Here is a 16,709-nt window from a genome sequence, read left to right as displayed (position 1 = left end):
GTATTTGAAAAGTGTCTTAAACTCTGCTAGAGATGCAAAAATAAACCTGCTTTAAAACAGAGAGCTTGCAGAACAAAATGAGTTGTTGTGAGTTGTTGCTGCCTGCAGACTGTGATACATTGCCACCTTATTATTTCTGAGCTCAGCAGTATGTCACAAATGCTTGTATTTTTCTATTAAGTGATGTGTCTGCAATTTGGAACCTTATTTGTTGGAACTGGTCTTTGTTTCACATTGTTTAGCATTTTAAAAAAGAAAATGCTGATTTAGTAGTAAGTAGTATTAGTTGGCTTCTATTACAATTTCGTCTGTTTGCTTTGTAGGTATGAAGCGTCCGTTAAGTCCTGACCACGTCTTTGAAGATGGGATTATGAATCATCCAGCTGTTCTGTGGGGCTTTGAAGAAAAAGGACTGAGGAATGACAGGCAGGACTATCAATTAAGCAAAGAAAAAAAGAAGATACTGTTTTCCTTTTGTGAAGTGTGCAATATACAGCTGAACTCTGCAGCACAAGCCCAAGTTCATTACAATGGGAAGTCTCACCTGAAAAGAGTGAAGCAGCTAAATAATGGAAAACTCCCTACAAGTACCACAGCTGGCACTTTGTTTGCAAGTACAAGCACAGGTACGTGATTAGTATGAGATGTTGCATTTTGGTCAAGAGATGTGAGGAAGCTTTTAAGCTCTACTTTCCCCACCCAACATAACCATTAAACTTAATATAGATTAATACTAGTAGTTAATAATATTTTGCCATGTACAGAATTACTGGTGTGTTTCTTTTCCTGTGAAACCAACTCGTATTAATGCTCGTATTAGTTACTGTGCAGTTAAGATATGGACTATTTAAAAATAGCTGTTGTGGTTTCAAATAATCCTGTATTTTATCATCTGTTTTTGTTCCCAAAACAAATTCTGGAAGGATGCTTCAGGTACAGAAGAAACTTTTACAAGAAATGTAGTGGTGTGAGGACGAGGAGGAGAGCTGGAATTTACAGCCCTGGCCCTTTGATTATTTCTGTTTCCAGTGGTCTGGATTTTAAGGACTCTTATTCAAGTGAAAAGTAATTTGAAAAAAATACTTTTTACTTACTGGGAAAAACAAAAGTCCCATATGCTTGGGCAAAATGCATTTACCGTGTGAAATATAGAGCTGCAAGGCACATATTGTGCTTTTTTTTGGTCATGGGGGGGTTTTTTGATCTTTTTATTTAGTTATTTCAGCATTAGACTTGGCTCATAGCTATTTTGAAAATAATGTAGTATTTATTTATTTTTCTACATATTTAGAAAATTTAACCCATTAAAATATTCAATCTTTCATGATTGTAAGGGTAGGGATGCTGTGACTCTCCTTCTGTTTTTAAGGGGTCCTGGTATGTTTTATGGTGTATTGCTTTGATGTTCATAGTTTTAAGGATTTTGCTGCAGGATTATGCTTTTTCTGTGAGGTTCCAACTGCATTGGAGAATATTTGTTATAGTACTTTAAGGATGCCTTTCTCACTGAATTGAAAACAGATTCTTTCTTCCTTTCCATTTATTTTGTTAAAGAAAATTGGGGGGGGGGGTGACATTCTGTAGAATCCAAAAGGTTGGTCAAAGCTGATCTTAAAAATTATTCTTTACATCTCAAGCAAGTATAGCAAGTAATCTTATCTGCTTCTGAGATAAATAAAATGCTGGAGGTTTAAGGGATTATAGTCTAGAAGAAGAAAAATTTGCTGCTTGTTAACTCTTGATCAAGTAATAGATCTCAAATCTTAATGAAAAAAGCCTTACTAATTTTAATAATTTTATTAGCCACATCAGTGAATTTGCTTTGAGGTTTCTTGGTTTTGTATAGAGTCAAATTGCATTAAAGGGTTAAGCTTCTCTTCCTGCTTTTGATTCTTGTAGCTGAGTTTGACTTTTCTTGAAGTCTATGGTGTTCTTTGTTTCATTTAGAACCAAATAGTGTAAGGGTATCACTTGGCTAAGGCCTGTGGTCCAAAAAGTTTAAATTCCTCTTGAATAACATCTAAATTACTTAATTGTTTGCATTCTTAAAACAACTCAATATCTATGAGACATTCTAATTGAGTTTAAATTCCTCTGTGTGCTGATAGAAAACATTTTAAATGTTTGCACTGTATGTTTTCTGTTGCTTTTTGTTATCTTGACCCATGCACCTGATGTCTTTGCAGTCATTCCTGGGGATCACAGCTGATGCTCTGGCACAGTTGCTCAGAGAATGTTCTGAGAATATTTTATGATTGCTGGAGCACTTGCTTGGGGGTTACTGTGCAGCTTAGGAGATAAAATTCATGTTCCTTTGTGCTTTATTCACTGATCTCTGTTAGACTGTATGCTAGTTATTTACTAGGTATGCTGGTCTTGCCAATGCATGTTGAAATAGGCATTCTTTTTTCCTAGCTGAAGGATGTTGGTTTCATAGCATTTAAAGGGAAGAAGTGCCTTGCATAGGCAGTTTATTATTATTGTGTTGACATTTTAATATACTGCTTAAGGGCTAGTAGGAGAACAAGATTTCCTGAAATGTAGTTCTCAAAGAATACTCTCCAAAGATAAGTAGGAATCGATTTTCTTAAAAAATGACATTATCCAGGCTCAGTTTCATTCCGTGTCCTCTGGAGCATTATTACCCCTTGTAATGGGAGTCTTCCTTTACCTTTTCTTTGGCTAACATTGTAAAGTGAATGAATTGTACAGATGGTAAGAGAAAAATTACATTACTCTCACTTCACCAGTGAACAGACTTTATTCCATGTGTGAAGGAAGCATGTAGCCCCTTCTAATGAACTGGTTAGTTAACAGTTCAGCACACCTCAGGAAGCTTTCTGCAAAGGCTCCTGCTAGTCTGTGGTTGGAGTTTTCCTCTATCTTCCTAAGATGAATGTGAAATTAATAAAGTGGGGATGAACACAGGAGTCATGAGACATTTTCATATCCTCTTCTCAGGTACTGTGACAGGTGGCCTTTTAACTGTTGACTTCCACTCTGTTTTACAGCTATAACCTCAACTTGTTGCTTGTAACTTTCAGTAATAGGTAACGGTCCTTGTTGTACCACTATTGAAAAGTGTGGTAAGATTTGATGACTGTGGAAATCCAGGTCTTGGCAATAACACTCTACAATGTATAGATAAGATGGTTTTGTATATTTGAAGTCCAAATATCTTTTTAGAGATAACTTTCAAGTTACTTCTTTGTATTTAGAGTAAGGGTACTATTTTCACAGAATTTCAAAAGGTACTTTCTAAAAATCCTATTTTGTTTCTGTAGACTCTTGTTTATTTTGCCTCCTCCACCCCATTACTGAAATCTAGAAGCTATTTTGCTAGTGTATCTGTACCTGCAATTTCAGTTAATTCACAGAAGTGCATATAAAATAAAGTTTACAGATGTTTTTCTTTATACTGATTAAATCAATAAATTAATTTACTAAATTGGGTGGCTCTGGTGATTTGACCCACTCATTAAACTGCTAATTTTCTTTAGACTGGTGTTAAAAATTACATGTGTGAAGAAAAGAATATTCTACTGGAAAAGTATGTGATGTTAAGGCCTTCACTGTTGCTTGTGTAAGTGACTGTTCATTGCCATTCGTACACACCGTGTCTTGCTGCAGCTCAGGCTGGAGGTTGCATGTAATTCCATTCCCAAGGGACCCCCCTACTCCTGCACCCTGCGTATCTGATGTGCAGCCAGGCTGCCTGAAGGAAATAAATTAAATTTCGGGGGAAAAAAATTAAAGTGTGTATTTGCTTCTGCAGCTTGAATTGGAAATTATTACAAGGTATCTGCGCTTCAGAGGGGAAGGAAGCAGTTTTGAGAGTGTGGTACGACCTTGGCTGATTTAAGATTCCTTGCCTGCCGATTTGCTGACAGATTGCTAATGAGCTATTTGTTCAGGCGATGGGACGGGAGGGGGCAGCGTTTCCCGGCAGAGCAGCGCGGCTGCGGGATGGGGAGGATTCCACGAGATGGAGCTGCAGCCCGGGCGATGGAGCAAGGGAACCCTCGCGTCCCGGGCTGCTGCTACTGGTTTCATAAGCCTTTTTTTTTTTTCTAACATTGATTACTTAAGTTTTTGGTCAAAATACCTAAACTACATGTAATTTGTATTCATTGAATTTCCATTAGTTGTAATGGGGATTGCATGCTTTTTTTTTTTTTTTTTTTTTTTTAATTAAGCAAGATGTCTGTAGGGATTACAGAGAGTTGTTCGCTAAGATATGCTGTGGCCAGTTTTGTGGATGACTTTGTTATATTCCTCCCAGTTTTCATTTGGAGAGGACACTGATTTTGCTCCACAGATTTTCATTATTTTGTCTCTGGGGTGGTATCTTGTGGTGAAACTCCTGATTCTCCCTCCTTTGCACCCATGTTAACATGGGAACAGCTGATGTACTTCTAAGAGTAAGTGTACTAGAAATACAAAAGTCCAAATTTTACACATTCTTGGAAATGGGTGGGGTAGTTTAATTTTTGTCACAGAAGGTGCACAAGTTCTGCAAGTGGGCAAGGCAGAATCACTTTTTCCTGAATTTTAGCCTGTTTGAGACAGCAGATGTGCTTCAGGGTTCAGATGCTACTCATTAATACCCATTTGAAGAATTTTCTGTAGTTTTGGCTGGAAGTGAGATGGAGATGTAAGTCCTCTGGCAGTATATTCTAGTAGCAGTTCTGCCTTTTTGATCTTGAGATCTCTGACCTTGCAGAACAGTTTCAGAAATGCTGTGGACCCTTCTATGGCTGTGTGTAAGGAACAGTCCTACAAGTTAATGTGTTCTCCTGAGGAAATAATCACAGGATGATTTACAAAAAGGATATCAACACACAGTTGTGTGGTCTGGCTCATATCAAGGGCAGCCAGGGATTTGTTAAACTAGCAAAATAAATATCTAAATGACTAGTCTTTTGTTGTGTTCATGACTGAAATCAGGTCACAAAAAGGGCCCAGTAATGGTAGTGCAAGTGAGAAGGTAGAACAACAATCTTGGATGTGGAAGGAGAGCAAGGGAGGATGAAAAAGGCAGATACTCTTCACTTTTGGCAATAAAGATTAGAACTACTTTTGTGCAATGTCATTAAGTTGGAAGTTGAGGGATCCTTTCCAATTAATCAAGGTAGGGGCTTACGATTGAAGTGCTCAGCAGTATCCTTCAAAGGATCCATGGACTAGATAGCTAACTTGCATAATAGTTTGCCAAATATCTAGAGTAAGGAATTATGAATAGTGTCTTCAGATATGTCAAATGAAAAGGACCTTCTTAAACATCTAATTTAGATTGATCATTAATTTTCTGAGCATTTGAGTCTTTTTCTTTCAAAAAGTAAAACTGACTATTGATAGACTTTGAGAAATTACTGTGAAAATATTCCATCTAGTCTTAAATCTACACATCCACCTTTGGCCTGGTGCATATGAGGAAGGCTTTTATTTAATAAAAGTGTAAGGAAATTACCTTGCCAGGTGACCAGGTCAGTGCAGGATTAAATGATGGTCTGTTACAGCAGAATTAAACTGGTTACTTGAAGCCTTATCAATGTTTGGGATTTTTTTCTTTAAAAAAAAAAAAAAAGAACAAGGATAATCAGACTTCTATTACAGAAATGCTTTATGAATTATTCTACTAAGCACTTAGAGGATTGCTAAGCAGCAGCCAAATGTGTCTTGAAAGTTTGTGTACTGAGTCCTACTAAGTGTGTGCCTGCATAGCTCTGGAATTGGTGTGTAAGACTATAGAGAAGAGAAGAGGAGGATGACAGTGGAAAGCACTGTGAGCTTACTCTTTCTTATGTTATGCCAGAACATTTTTTAGAGTTGTAGGAAGTCAGAGCTTGATCTGTCTTCATCATCTGCTGCCTACAGCCCAGCCTTTTGGAAAGCAGTTTGAAGAACACTGTTGCTGTGGGGACACAGAGTGGAGCAATGCCTCTGCCCCATGTGTGAGAGGAAAGATGTTCCCTGTTTTGTTACCCCTATTTTCTACTCTACTTGGAAAAGACTAGACATTATTACTAAAAAGCAGAAGTATTACCTCTCTCCAATATATTTTCAGTATTTCACTTTTCACTACAGGATATGTTGAATTCTTATGTGGGGGTCTTTCAAATAAAATGGCATTTTGTAGATGGTTCCACATTCTTTTCATCACTACAGTATCTTCCACAGCTGAAGAAATACATAATGTTATGTAAGTTAACATTTTTCTCACAACATGAAATATAAATGGTTGCTGTTTTTATTTCACAACAGTCATGATAAGCTTACATTGCTTTGGTATATTTGATGCTACTTACAAAATTATGATGAGAGCTAATATTAAGGGACAGAGCTGACATTAAAAATGCTTTTGTTTGCTGTTAACTACAAACTGTATCTATAATACTTTGTTCTGTTTGAGTAGCTGCACTGTGAAAGTGCTGTTAAAATTAGTTAATAAATATATGATGTGTGTACTTGCTGGTAGTTTTCAAGACAAAAATGGAAGACTGTTTCACAGAGGTTGGTTGTTTTTAAGTAAATGTCAAGTTACATGAGAGCAAGACATTCAGAAATTCCCTAGGGAAAAAAGAAAAATTGAATCCCTTTTGAAGGTGGTGAAGGTTATCATAACAATTATTCATTTGTAGACACTACTTCATTCTTTTGGAGGTGGGGAGTACATGAATGACATTTGTAAGGAAACAAACAGAACGTTGTGGGTAATATGGAAAAAAAGTTTGTGGGGGTGGTGCTTTGGGTGAAGTGGGAAAGGGTTTCAAAATAACATTGGCTGCCTCAGTTGGCACTCTGACGCTAGTTTGCATAAATATATTCTCATATCAAAACTCTCTGCAAAATTCCTTCTTGGAGAGTTTAACGTGTCTTCAGAGGCAGTTATGCTGTGGTAAAGCATTTAAGACATCAAATAATCAGATGTTATAGAGTCTAGGACCAAAAATACAGCTGCACACCAGACATGATTTCAAGCTGAGAACGGCTGCAGGAATGGTGATGGCACAAAGTCTCGAGTTGGGGGTTCTCCCTTGTCATTTAAGCAGCATGGGCAATAGCATAGAGGGCTACTGAAATCAGCAGAGGTCATGTTGCTCTATGGATTTCTTCACTGTCTCTTTGAAGGACATGATTCGTGGTTTATGGGTGTAGACTGCTGCGATGAAAAGGGATCTGTAAATGCTGAGTCATAATTTTTATTCAGTATGCCTTTCCAACAGTGATTTCTGTGCTAAAGTGACTGAAAAAATAAAATAATAAAGTCAGATCAAGATTTGTCCATTATTTTTATCTTGCAAAAGTAAATCAGATACTCTCTCTGTATAGTATATATCCTCATCTGGGATCAGATCCTGCCAAAATTTCTCTCATAGTTGTCTCATGACACAGTAGTATATTTGGATAACTGTACAGGTATTCTAATAAAAACTCCTGTGTCTTTTTCTTTGCAAACTTAGCCTGGTCCTGATTACATCTGATTCTTATTATACTGTGCATTTCTGTGGGTGTGAGCATGCACAAGGACACTTGCCCTCTGACCTTTTGTGGGAAAGAAAATGTGTGAAGTACCTGAAAAGACAAAGATTTACATAGTGGGAAGTCTCTGTGGGAGTAGGAAGAGCATGAATTTAATGAGCCATGGAGATTTTTCATAGTAAGTAATAAAAAATTCTTGTTGGTTTTGAAAGATGAAGGCATTGGTCATGTAATGTCATGCTTTTAGTTCTTGAGTTTTTTGTTGTTTGCTTTGTAAAAATGCTTAATTTGCTGGATTGTACAGATCCTTGCTGGGTTGATGTTCTTAAATTTTTCATCCAAACATTTATGCTTTTTTTCTAATAGGTATCCTATTTGTTTATGTATAATAGACTTTATGGTTAAAAAGTACTTATTTGTTAATTTGCATAATTGCAAATTAATCTTATTTAGAAAAGCTGTAAGGAATAATGAATTTTTATTGCTGGATTTTTTTCTGATAATGAACCTCATCTGAATACAGGCTACTGATTTTTCTCTGTCTCGTATTCATTGTAGAAAAGACAGAGCTATTTTTAACATTTACACAGTCTAGATAGATGATTCTTCATTCTGTGTGGTTTGGAGCTGAATCTGCAGAGCCTTTCATAAACCTTTTTTTTTTTTTTTTTATAATGGTTTGTTTGAATTTGATCACTGTAGCTGATTCCATGCACTGATAATGCAGGCTTGGGTTGCCTGTTTCTCAGCATAAATTCACCTCAGACTTCTACTTCGACAGTGCTCTGTGTCTCAGTACGCATGAAGATACAGAACTGAAATTGCTTTGCTTTCATTACAAATGACTCAGAGTGTGCTTGTCCTTCCCTAAAATGTTGCCAGCGTGTGAAGGATTTTCAATGAGCAGTGCAATAAGCCAGCATCTGGGAAGGTTTGAGGCTGCTCTGGTATAACAGTGCACTGTCACACAGATGATCAGGGCTGGAGCCAAGTCTCTGTAGCACCGTAGATCATATTGGTCACACACTGGAAGTTTTGTTTATGTAACTTGGTTGCTGTTTAAGCTGCTTAAATAGTATTGCCGTAATGTGGAGTGGACTTCCCAGTAGAGGTGAGCATGATTTTTTATTATTAAACTTCATTGAATTGCTTTGTGCTACAATATTAAGAGTGGCTGCTTACATGTTTGGCATTACTTCTGTGTGCATGTCATTTGTATTTTAGTTATTCCAGTGGAAAGGAAAAGAAAAATGGCAAGGAATATAATGCATGTTTTTCTTCTCTTCTTATTTCAGTATTAAAAGTAACTCTAAATATGTGGCAAGCTCCCTTTCCTTGCTTGCTGTTTGCAGAGGGCATCTTTCCAGTAGGTGACTTCTATGCATTTTAAATGTTTTTCTGAAATGTCAGTGATGCTATTATTGTTATAGAAATAAGCTAATTAGCAGTGTCACTAAATACGTCTTATCAGAGGTTGATTTCTGGCTTGTTAAGTCTCAAATTATAGTTAGAATTATAAGTAAAAAACAAGAGCTGTCAATTCTCTAGACAAACTAAGAAAGTAAAGAATGAAATAAATTGTGTGCTGGATTTGACATCTTGTGTATATCTGTCATGGTTAATATTAAAACTTATGACCTGTCATGCCCAGGATAGCTTCCAGTAATTAATTTGCACTGACAGCTTGCTTTGAGAAGGGTATAAAATTACTGTTGCTTCTCCGTAACCAGTTAAATTTGAGATTTAGTGCAGTAAGTTTTATTTAAGTTTACTTAAGGGAACAGATAGTGTGCTAAAGGTAGCCCATGAAAGACACATTTTCATAAACAAAATAGACTTTGTACCTATCTGCTTTTGGGGTTTTAAAAAGTTTTTTATTGAGAAACTCACCTATAGCAGAACACAAAAAATTAGTTCAACAGTGTGACTTGTTAAGCATTGCTATTCTGCTAATATGTTTAGTTAGTGGTGAGACCTGCTATGATTATATTTGTTTGCTGATAGTAATCTGTTCAATAAAAAGTAGGAAAGATGCTGAAAAATACTTTAAAAAAATGTTTTTCTTGCTTGCAATACAAATATCTATGCTTACTATGTAAAGACTGCTGGAGGGTTGTGTTTTGTTGTGTTTTTTTTTTTTATGAGGAACTAGGACAGCTCATGTGTTTTCCTGCTAAATATATTTATGAGGCAGCTGTTTTATAGCTTTCAGCTCTAAAGTTATAGATAAGTGTGTGTTTGTTTGACAGAAGATTCGAGAATTTCCATTTACTGCCAGTACATGTAAAGCTTGGCTAAGCAGACTGCATCAGGAGCACACACCAGTTGTATTAGCCAATCTGTCTTTGCAAGTCCCAGGGCCACTATCTTGCTAGAAGCCACTGTGTGCTTTTGAAAGCATGAAATTAGTTTTATACTGAGCACATGGTTTCTCATTTAGCAGTTCTTTTTATGGTAATGGTCAATTTATGGTTCAGTGCCAGAATTCTGGTGTTCTGTCAAAGCTGATAGCTTTTGCTAAGGTGTTCTTTGGAGATAAAAAGAAACAGACAAAACCCTAATCAACACCCCCTACCAAAACTCCCAAAAACAAATGTAAAAAAACCAAAAAACCAACCACAAAACTCAAAACAAACAACCCAAAATGAAACAACAGAAATGTAGTATGTGGTGGGGATCCTAGGAAGGCACTAATAAAGGAAAAAAGTCTTCCCAATTATTAATAGGCTTTCATTTCTGATAGCATTTCTGAGTTACTTTTTTTTTGTAGTCTTTAGATAATATTTGGAAGCATATATGTGTCATTCATGGCATAAAATTATTCATTGTCACCTTCTTATACTTCTTACAGGGTTTTTTATAATCCCTTTGCAATAAGCTTTTTTCATGAAATGGAAAATTACTATCCCTTTATGCTAATTTACACTCCGTACTTATTTAGTGATCAAGGGCAAAATACACTTGAAAAATGTATATGAGGCATCCTAAATATTCTGTAAAGATGCTTTTTAGAAAGCAACTTTAGAACACATTACAAACTCTGCTTTTTCTTCGGAAATCTATAAAAATAAAAATAAGTTCTTAGAAAATACTTTTGTAAAACCTTTTTTAATGCATATAAATCATAAATTCATGAGCCAACGTTTTTACCCATGTTTCATTCTTGGAAGAGGACATTCTGACTGCCACCTGACTGCTCCCTCACTAGCAGCTATCCTTAGTGAAAGACTAAGGTGGTTAACACTGTGTACTGTTAGGCTTCACCTGGGTTATTTTGTCCAGTGTACATAAGTCTCTACTGTATATTAGGTGATTTTAAATTGCACTTTTTAAATACAGGTGTCCATAATTCTAACTCGGTCCTGCAGTAAGATTTTTAAATGATACAATATTTTTGTGCTTTGCTCAGTTTTGTGTGCAAGGGACAAAATTGGCATTGCAATGTGTGTGGAAGATGTGGCAGGCTCTAGAACTGGCAGTGTTTTGTCTCTAAGTGCTGCGGAGAGATCCTGATCAGCTGCTGATATGCCTTCCTAGGAATGGAGAACCTGGAGACCATGGCTTCTAGAAGCTTACTTAAGTAGTAGACTTAAGCTGGTGGACCAATTTTTTATTTTTCCATCATCATGGAGGAGGAAGAGAAGTAGAAGCTGTGGAGACTACTGCTTGTTGACAAAGGTGTTTTGAAGGCATAGCAGAGTATCACTTCAAAAAATTGTCTTTCTCACATCCTGTAGTCATGAAATAGGAGCAGACCAAGGGCTTGTTTTTTATACAGCTTTAAAACAAAATTTCTGCTGTTTTCAGACCTTTGAATATAGCTGCTTGCTATAGTGTGTTTAGACACTGTCAGGCATAAAACATGTTTACAAAAATTTGGAAACAGTGTGTGATATGTTTCTATCAGGGCATATAGAACAGGTTTTATTTCTTTAAGTGCTTGAGCTAGAATGCCTTTCCTTGAGCTTTTATTATTTTTGGGATTCTCTTTATCCATGCTTTTTATTTCTGTGCATACGAATTTGTCATATTTCAAACTGGCTAGTTCTTTGTTCCAAGATGTTGTAGTTTGTAAGGTGCTTTCAGCTTCAAAGATGTTGCATCCTTCTCAAAGTTTCTTTATTGCAGCATATTTCCCCTTTTGCCATTTCATATTGGTAGGTAAAGTAAGAAGCAAGATCTGCTGTGCTCATTACATTGATCAAAACTACTTTGCTCCCTGGTAGGGAGTTCTACTGTTTCAAGATTCATTTCTGTATCAGATTGCTAGTTATCACATGGCACCATGCTTTTAATTTCTTCTCCTTTAGAAGACATCAGTGTTAATGTATGGCCATCCTTTTGCAGTTTGAGAGCATTTGGGAGACAGCAGCATCAGTACTGCAAGGTTACTTACAAGGACATTCTGAAGCAGAAGAGGATACATTCAACTAAAAGGAAAAAATGACTGGGGAAGTGATATGGGGTTGTGAGCAATTCCATGTTGATCTCTTGACTCTGAGGCCCAAGTCTAGCAAAGCTCTTAGTGGAAATCTTGAATTTGCCTTCCTGCCAGAAGAGCAGAGTAAGCTGAGAACTATAGTTCACTGGAGCAGCCCTGTTGAAGCCCGTCTGCTGAAGCCTGTGCTTGTTTTTCCCCATGTACAGGCTAAAGAGCTGGGGATGTTCTGGAGGTCTCATCCAGAATGTTCAGTCAAGAAATTCTGTGGGTTTTCACATGCTTTATAAAACTCTGTTCAATTCAGAGCAGTATTCATAACATGTCTTTGAAGGGAAAATGAACTGAGTTAACCTCCCTCTTTCACATATGCTTCTTGTTCCTGTGAGGTGATGGTATTTTCGGGGGGTTTTTGGAAGTGAGGAAAGCAGGTTACTTTTTGATTTGTTGTATGGATGTGAGGGTGTAAGCAGAATGCTTTTGTATTACAACAGCAGTCAGGGCAAATGAAAGGCTACATTTCTTACCTTTAGGTAGGTCTAAGGCCTACACTGAAAAAGTTTTTCTGTGATTGAGCAGTGCAGATCTCAGGAGGAAATGAATAGTTCTTTTGAATACACTTGTGAACAGAGAAATACAGCTGCTTTAAGGACTGAGAGTTTCAAACTCATATAGTATGATATAGGAGTTACCACGAGGGAAAGAATATGACTGAAAACTCAATGAGCAAAACTTTTCCTGGGAAGACAACTTGTGAAAGTGTCAGCCATTTTGACTGGACAATAATTTGTGGTATAGTGTGTTTGGAGATACCAGCTTGTTAGTGTCTGTGGTTGCTCTGGATGTTGTATAAGATCTATGTTTACATCACCTGTGTTCAGGTGATTAAAGGACATTTCAGGTGTAGGGACTTGTGAGGTTATTGTGGTGTGGGTGGTTTTGGATTTTTAAATTTTTGTTAGCTGTTCACTTTGGTAATGTTTATGGTTTTACTGAGCTAGAAGAGACAGAGAGAGCAGGTCTCTAATGTTCTGTTTCCCCTTTTGCTCTTGAGGCATTCTTCAGGTTACTTCTTAGTAGGTAGAGCTGGGGATATGTGGGACAGAGTGGAATCTGTGAAGGAAGTTCTTAAAATTATCTGTCTTTCTGCTCAAACTGGATTCAGAATTTTCACAGATGTGCAGTCTCCTCTCTCTTTACGTGGGGTGTTTGCAAGGATGACATCCTGAAATGTTTTGTTTCATAATAGGTAGAATGAAACCATAGTTCTGGGACGTGAGCATTTAAAAGTGAGCAGAAAAGGACATGCTTTTTTTAACAGCACAACACATTTAAATGGAACATGAAGAAAATAAAGAGGTGAGGAAGATTTCTAGGTTTTAGAGTGGCACATCTGGATAAAGAGTCACAGAAATCACTTCATCAAGAAAAAACAGACTAGCTGGAAAGAACTGAAGGTTATGGTTAGAAATGGCAATTAGTGTGTTGCGGCCGGCTTTGTTAGCGGTACCACTGCAGCCTGATACATCTCTGGTAAGGTTCTGAAAAGTAAAAAACCATCTTCTATTTAAATAAATGTTGTAGCAACCTCTTTTTAAGAAAACATAAGTAGGACTTGGCACCTGTGTACCCAGGTTACTTCTGAAAATAAGATTTAAGCTTTTCAGCCACTTTGGCTGGTGAACAGGGCACAGACTTCTAGAAACTCCAAAGCTGGAACACCACATGTTTATTTGCTGGGGATTAAATAATCATGAAAGTATCCTTTTTTTCTTCTTCTTCTTCTTTTTTTTTTTTTTTTTTTTTTTTTAATAAACATTATGAAGAATGCTTATATGAAAGTGCTGTAGTACTAGGTTTATTTTGTTAATAACTATTCACAGAAGCAAGACAAAACCTGGAAGAAAGAAGTAAAAAATATAGTTTACTTTAAATTATCTTTGCTGGAAAAAAATAGAGTTGACATTGTTCTCTTGTATACTGGACATCTGCTTTGGAAGTTACTGTTATTGCATGGCATGTATGTTGTTGGTAGCCTTCTGTAAAGTAATGTTTCTCAACTGGACAATCAATGAAGATTAAAATCCGAAACAATAAAGTAATAATTTACCAGCAACTAGTGGATTAAGTCAGCAATCTAGTTATGCCTTGTAAATAAACATGCATTAATACCTAGGTGACAAAGCTATTTACTTAAATACTCTATAAGTTCCTGTATTTTAGAATATTTTTATTGAAATACTCAATGTTTGGTACTTAGTGTTTCATATTGTTCACTAACGACTATGAGGTAGAAACAGCCTGTTGCTCTGGAAGTATATCAGGATACCTACTAGCAAAGAAATGGTAAAAATGAGACAAGTATAACTATGGAAAGTTTAGTATGAAATATTTATCCAAACTGTTAAGTAGTTACAGAATAAATATTTGAATTTATATAACTGCATATGTGATTCAATAAGTACAACTATATAATTTTAATTTATAAACAGGTACTAGATTTGTAAACATTTGTCAAATAATTTTGGGAAAAAGCTGGTCAAACTATCACGTTCACATGGATAAAGCCCAAGTTTAATGGAATCTTCTAAGAATGGAACAAAACAGAATGAAAGGCTTGGTGGTGAAGAGGGAGAGATTTGGGTTAGAGCTGAAGTATGATGTACCAATTAACTCAACAAGTAAATTAAAATACGAGGGAGCAATTTGTGAGAGTGGAAAGCATTGTTGCATCCTATTTCATGAAATGTAACAGTGATGTGGCTGGAGTCAGGGTGTTCTGGGTCTTTCAAAGGTGAGCTATCCTCACACAAGCACTTCATCTGAGTCTTCAGTGATGAGAAATCATGCATCTGAGGTTAAACATTCATGTACATGTTCACAGGCTCTTGGGTATGACTCATGAATGGGAGCTTGAATTGGAGCAGAAAAAAAATACAACTTCTGGCCATTGAAAATTCTATTGTAAAAAAAGTTGCCTAAAATCAAGATGAAAAATAACACGATATTTCTGGGGACAGGCTTAAAGAAGTACTGCTGGGGCAGATGGATACTGACTTTCTATTTTTCTGTTCTGCTTTTCACTTTCTGGGTAGTAGTTTGATCAGTTCCCTTATTTTCATGCCTGCAGAAAGTGAAGCTAATGTGAGGTGTGCAGTGGTGCAGTACTCTGCTCCGGGAGGTGAGAGATGCTGGAGCACCTCAGGTTTTTGCACCCATTAACTGTGCTTGTAAACTGGAAATGAAATTGATCACAGCTGAAGAGGCAAATGACTAGACAGTGTGAATTCTGTGATGTATTTGTGGGGTTTGGTTTTTAATTTAAAATATTGTTTTAAGGAAGTGCTTAGTTCATCAGAAAAATGATTCTGAAGAAATGCACAAACATTTTAATTTTTAATGTATTTTATGTTGCTTTCTATTATAGGAAGAGAGTAATCTTTGAATAAGTATTGTGTACTTCATCTTTTAATCTGTGTTTAGAAACACAGTTTAATATAGAAAATTGGTTTTGATCATCAGAAGTTAATTTGGCATAATAGGGATGTTATTAAATAAAATCAAAAACACTTTATAAATAATAGTTTTGTTGGATGATTTAATTTTTATTATGGTTTCAAGTAAAGAAAGCATCTAGCCACTTTTACTGAAGCCTCTTTTGAAGAAAGCCTTGTTGTGTTCTTTAATAGTTGATACAAATTTCTTTGAGTGATGGTCTTTCATATACAAAAAATATATTTGAATACAAAGCATCACTGAAATTTCAAGCCCTATTTGAAACTGATGTTACAGATTTCAATGGCATTTTATGTCAAGGCTGCAATGGCAGAAGCAAATAACAGGTTTTTGTGGGTAATGATCCTGTATGTTGCACATTATTTCACTGGAGATCTACCCTGGTGAAGATAGACCATGTTTAAAATCATAATGTGTCTATTTTATCCTTAAATTCTTGGGAGGTGATGAAATGACAGACACAGACTTACTGTCTTAGACTAACTGCAGGTGTTTTTCTACCTTCTTAGTTTTGCTTCAGAAATATTAATTATGATTATACAGACTTGAAGTGAGCATATTAATTGGGCGGATAAATCTATTTATAGTTTTAAGGTATTTCTACTTCGTACTGATTGCCTCATTTAAAAGCCTTCAATAGATAATGATCACACTACTCTGGCTGCTTCAAGTCTTCCCTTTGCAAGGTTGATGCAATGCATCAAAGTTACTTCTAACTGCTTTAAATAACAAAGATAAGGATCCTAATCACAGAAATTGTCATGAATTAATTGAATAACGATTAGCAGGCTGTTTGGCTGCTTGGACTCTCATCCATCCTGTACGAGGGGTTATCATCCTCAGAACCGACAGCGACGCGCTGCATGGAAGGGAGCTGCTTCCGCCCCTCTGAAAGAGGATGTGCCTCATTTGTCCCACAGTGATCTCTCTGTGGCAAAAGCTCACTGCTGGAACATTAGGAGTCTAGAAAGACTGAATGAGGTGCCTGTGTACAAGATGGGAAGTATGCATAGAATCTGGGTGAAAAAATAGCAATTTTTTTTGTCTCCAGTGGTGAAAAATGTGTAGCTAGAAATGATTTATCCTAATGTGTGTAGAATAGCAACTTTTATTAGATATCTGTGTGGTATAATCTGCAAGAAACTGATGTGCTACATACAGTAAATAAGCTACCTATCCTGAAACTGAAATTCCTATAATCACTCTGTTATTTTCTGGCCCATCTATTGCGTGAACATCTTGCTTATTGCCTACTTTTCATAGAGTTCTAGTC

The 16,709-nt window shown here is 36.4% G+C and overlaps 1 protein-coding gene across 1 annotated transcript in view; it reads left to right on the top strand.

Moving 5' to 3' along the window:
• The first annotated feature begins 325 nt into the window (after positions 1-325).
• The window catches only part of ZNF385B (zinc finger protein 385B), a 134,152-nt gene continuing 117,768 nt past the window's right edge, over positions 326-16,709 (top strand). The window contains exon 1 of the mRNA XM_009996188.1: positions 326-626. Within this exon, the coding sequence (XP_009994490.1) occupies positions 326-626 (301 nt within the window). The remainder of the gene's footprint in view (positions 627-16,709) is intronic.

The sequence above is a fragment of the Chaetura pelagica genome, unplaced genomic scaffold, assembly GCF_000747805.2.
Source record: "Chaetura pelagica isolate M959 unplaced genomic scaffold, ChaPel_1.0 scaffold3, whole genome shotgun sequence".
Lineage (NCBI taxonomy): Eukaryota > Metazoa > Chordata > Aves > Apodiformes > Apodidae > Chaetura > Chaetura pelagica.
Note: the sequence above shows the minus strand (reverse complement) of the source record. Positions and strands in the feature narration are given on the sequence as shown.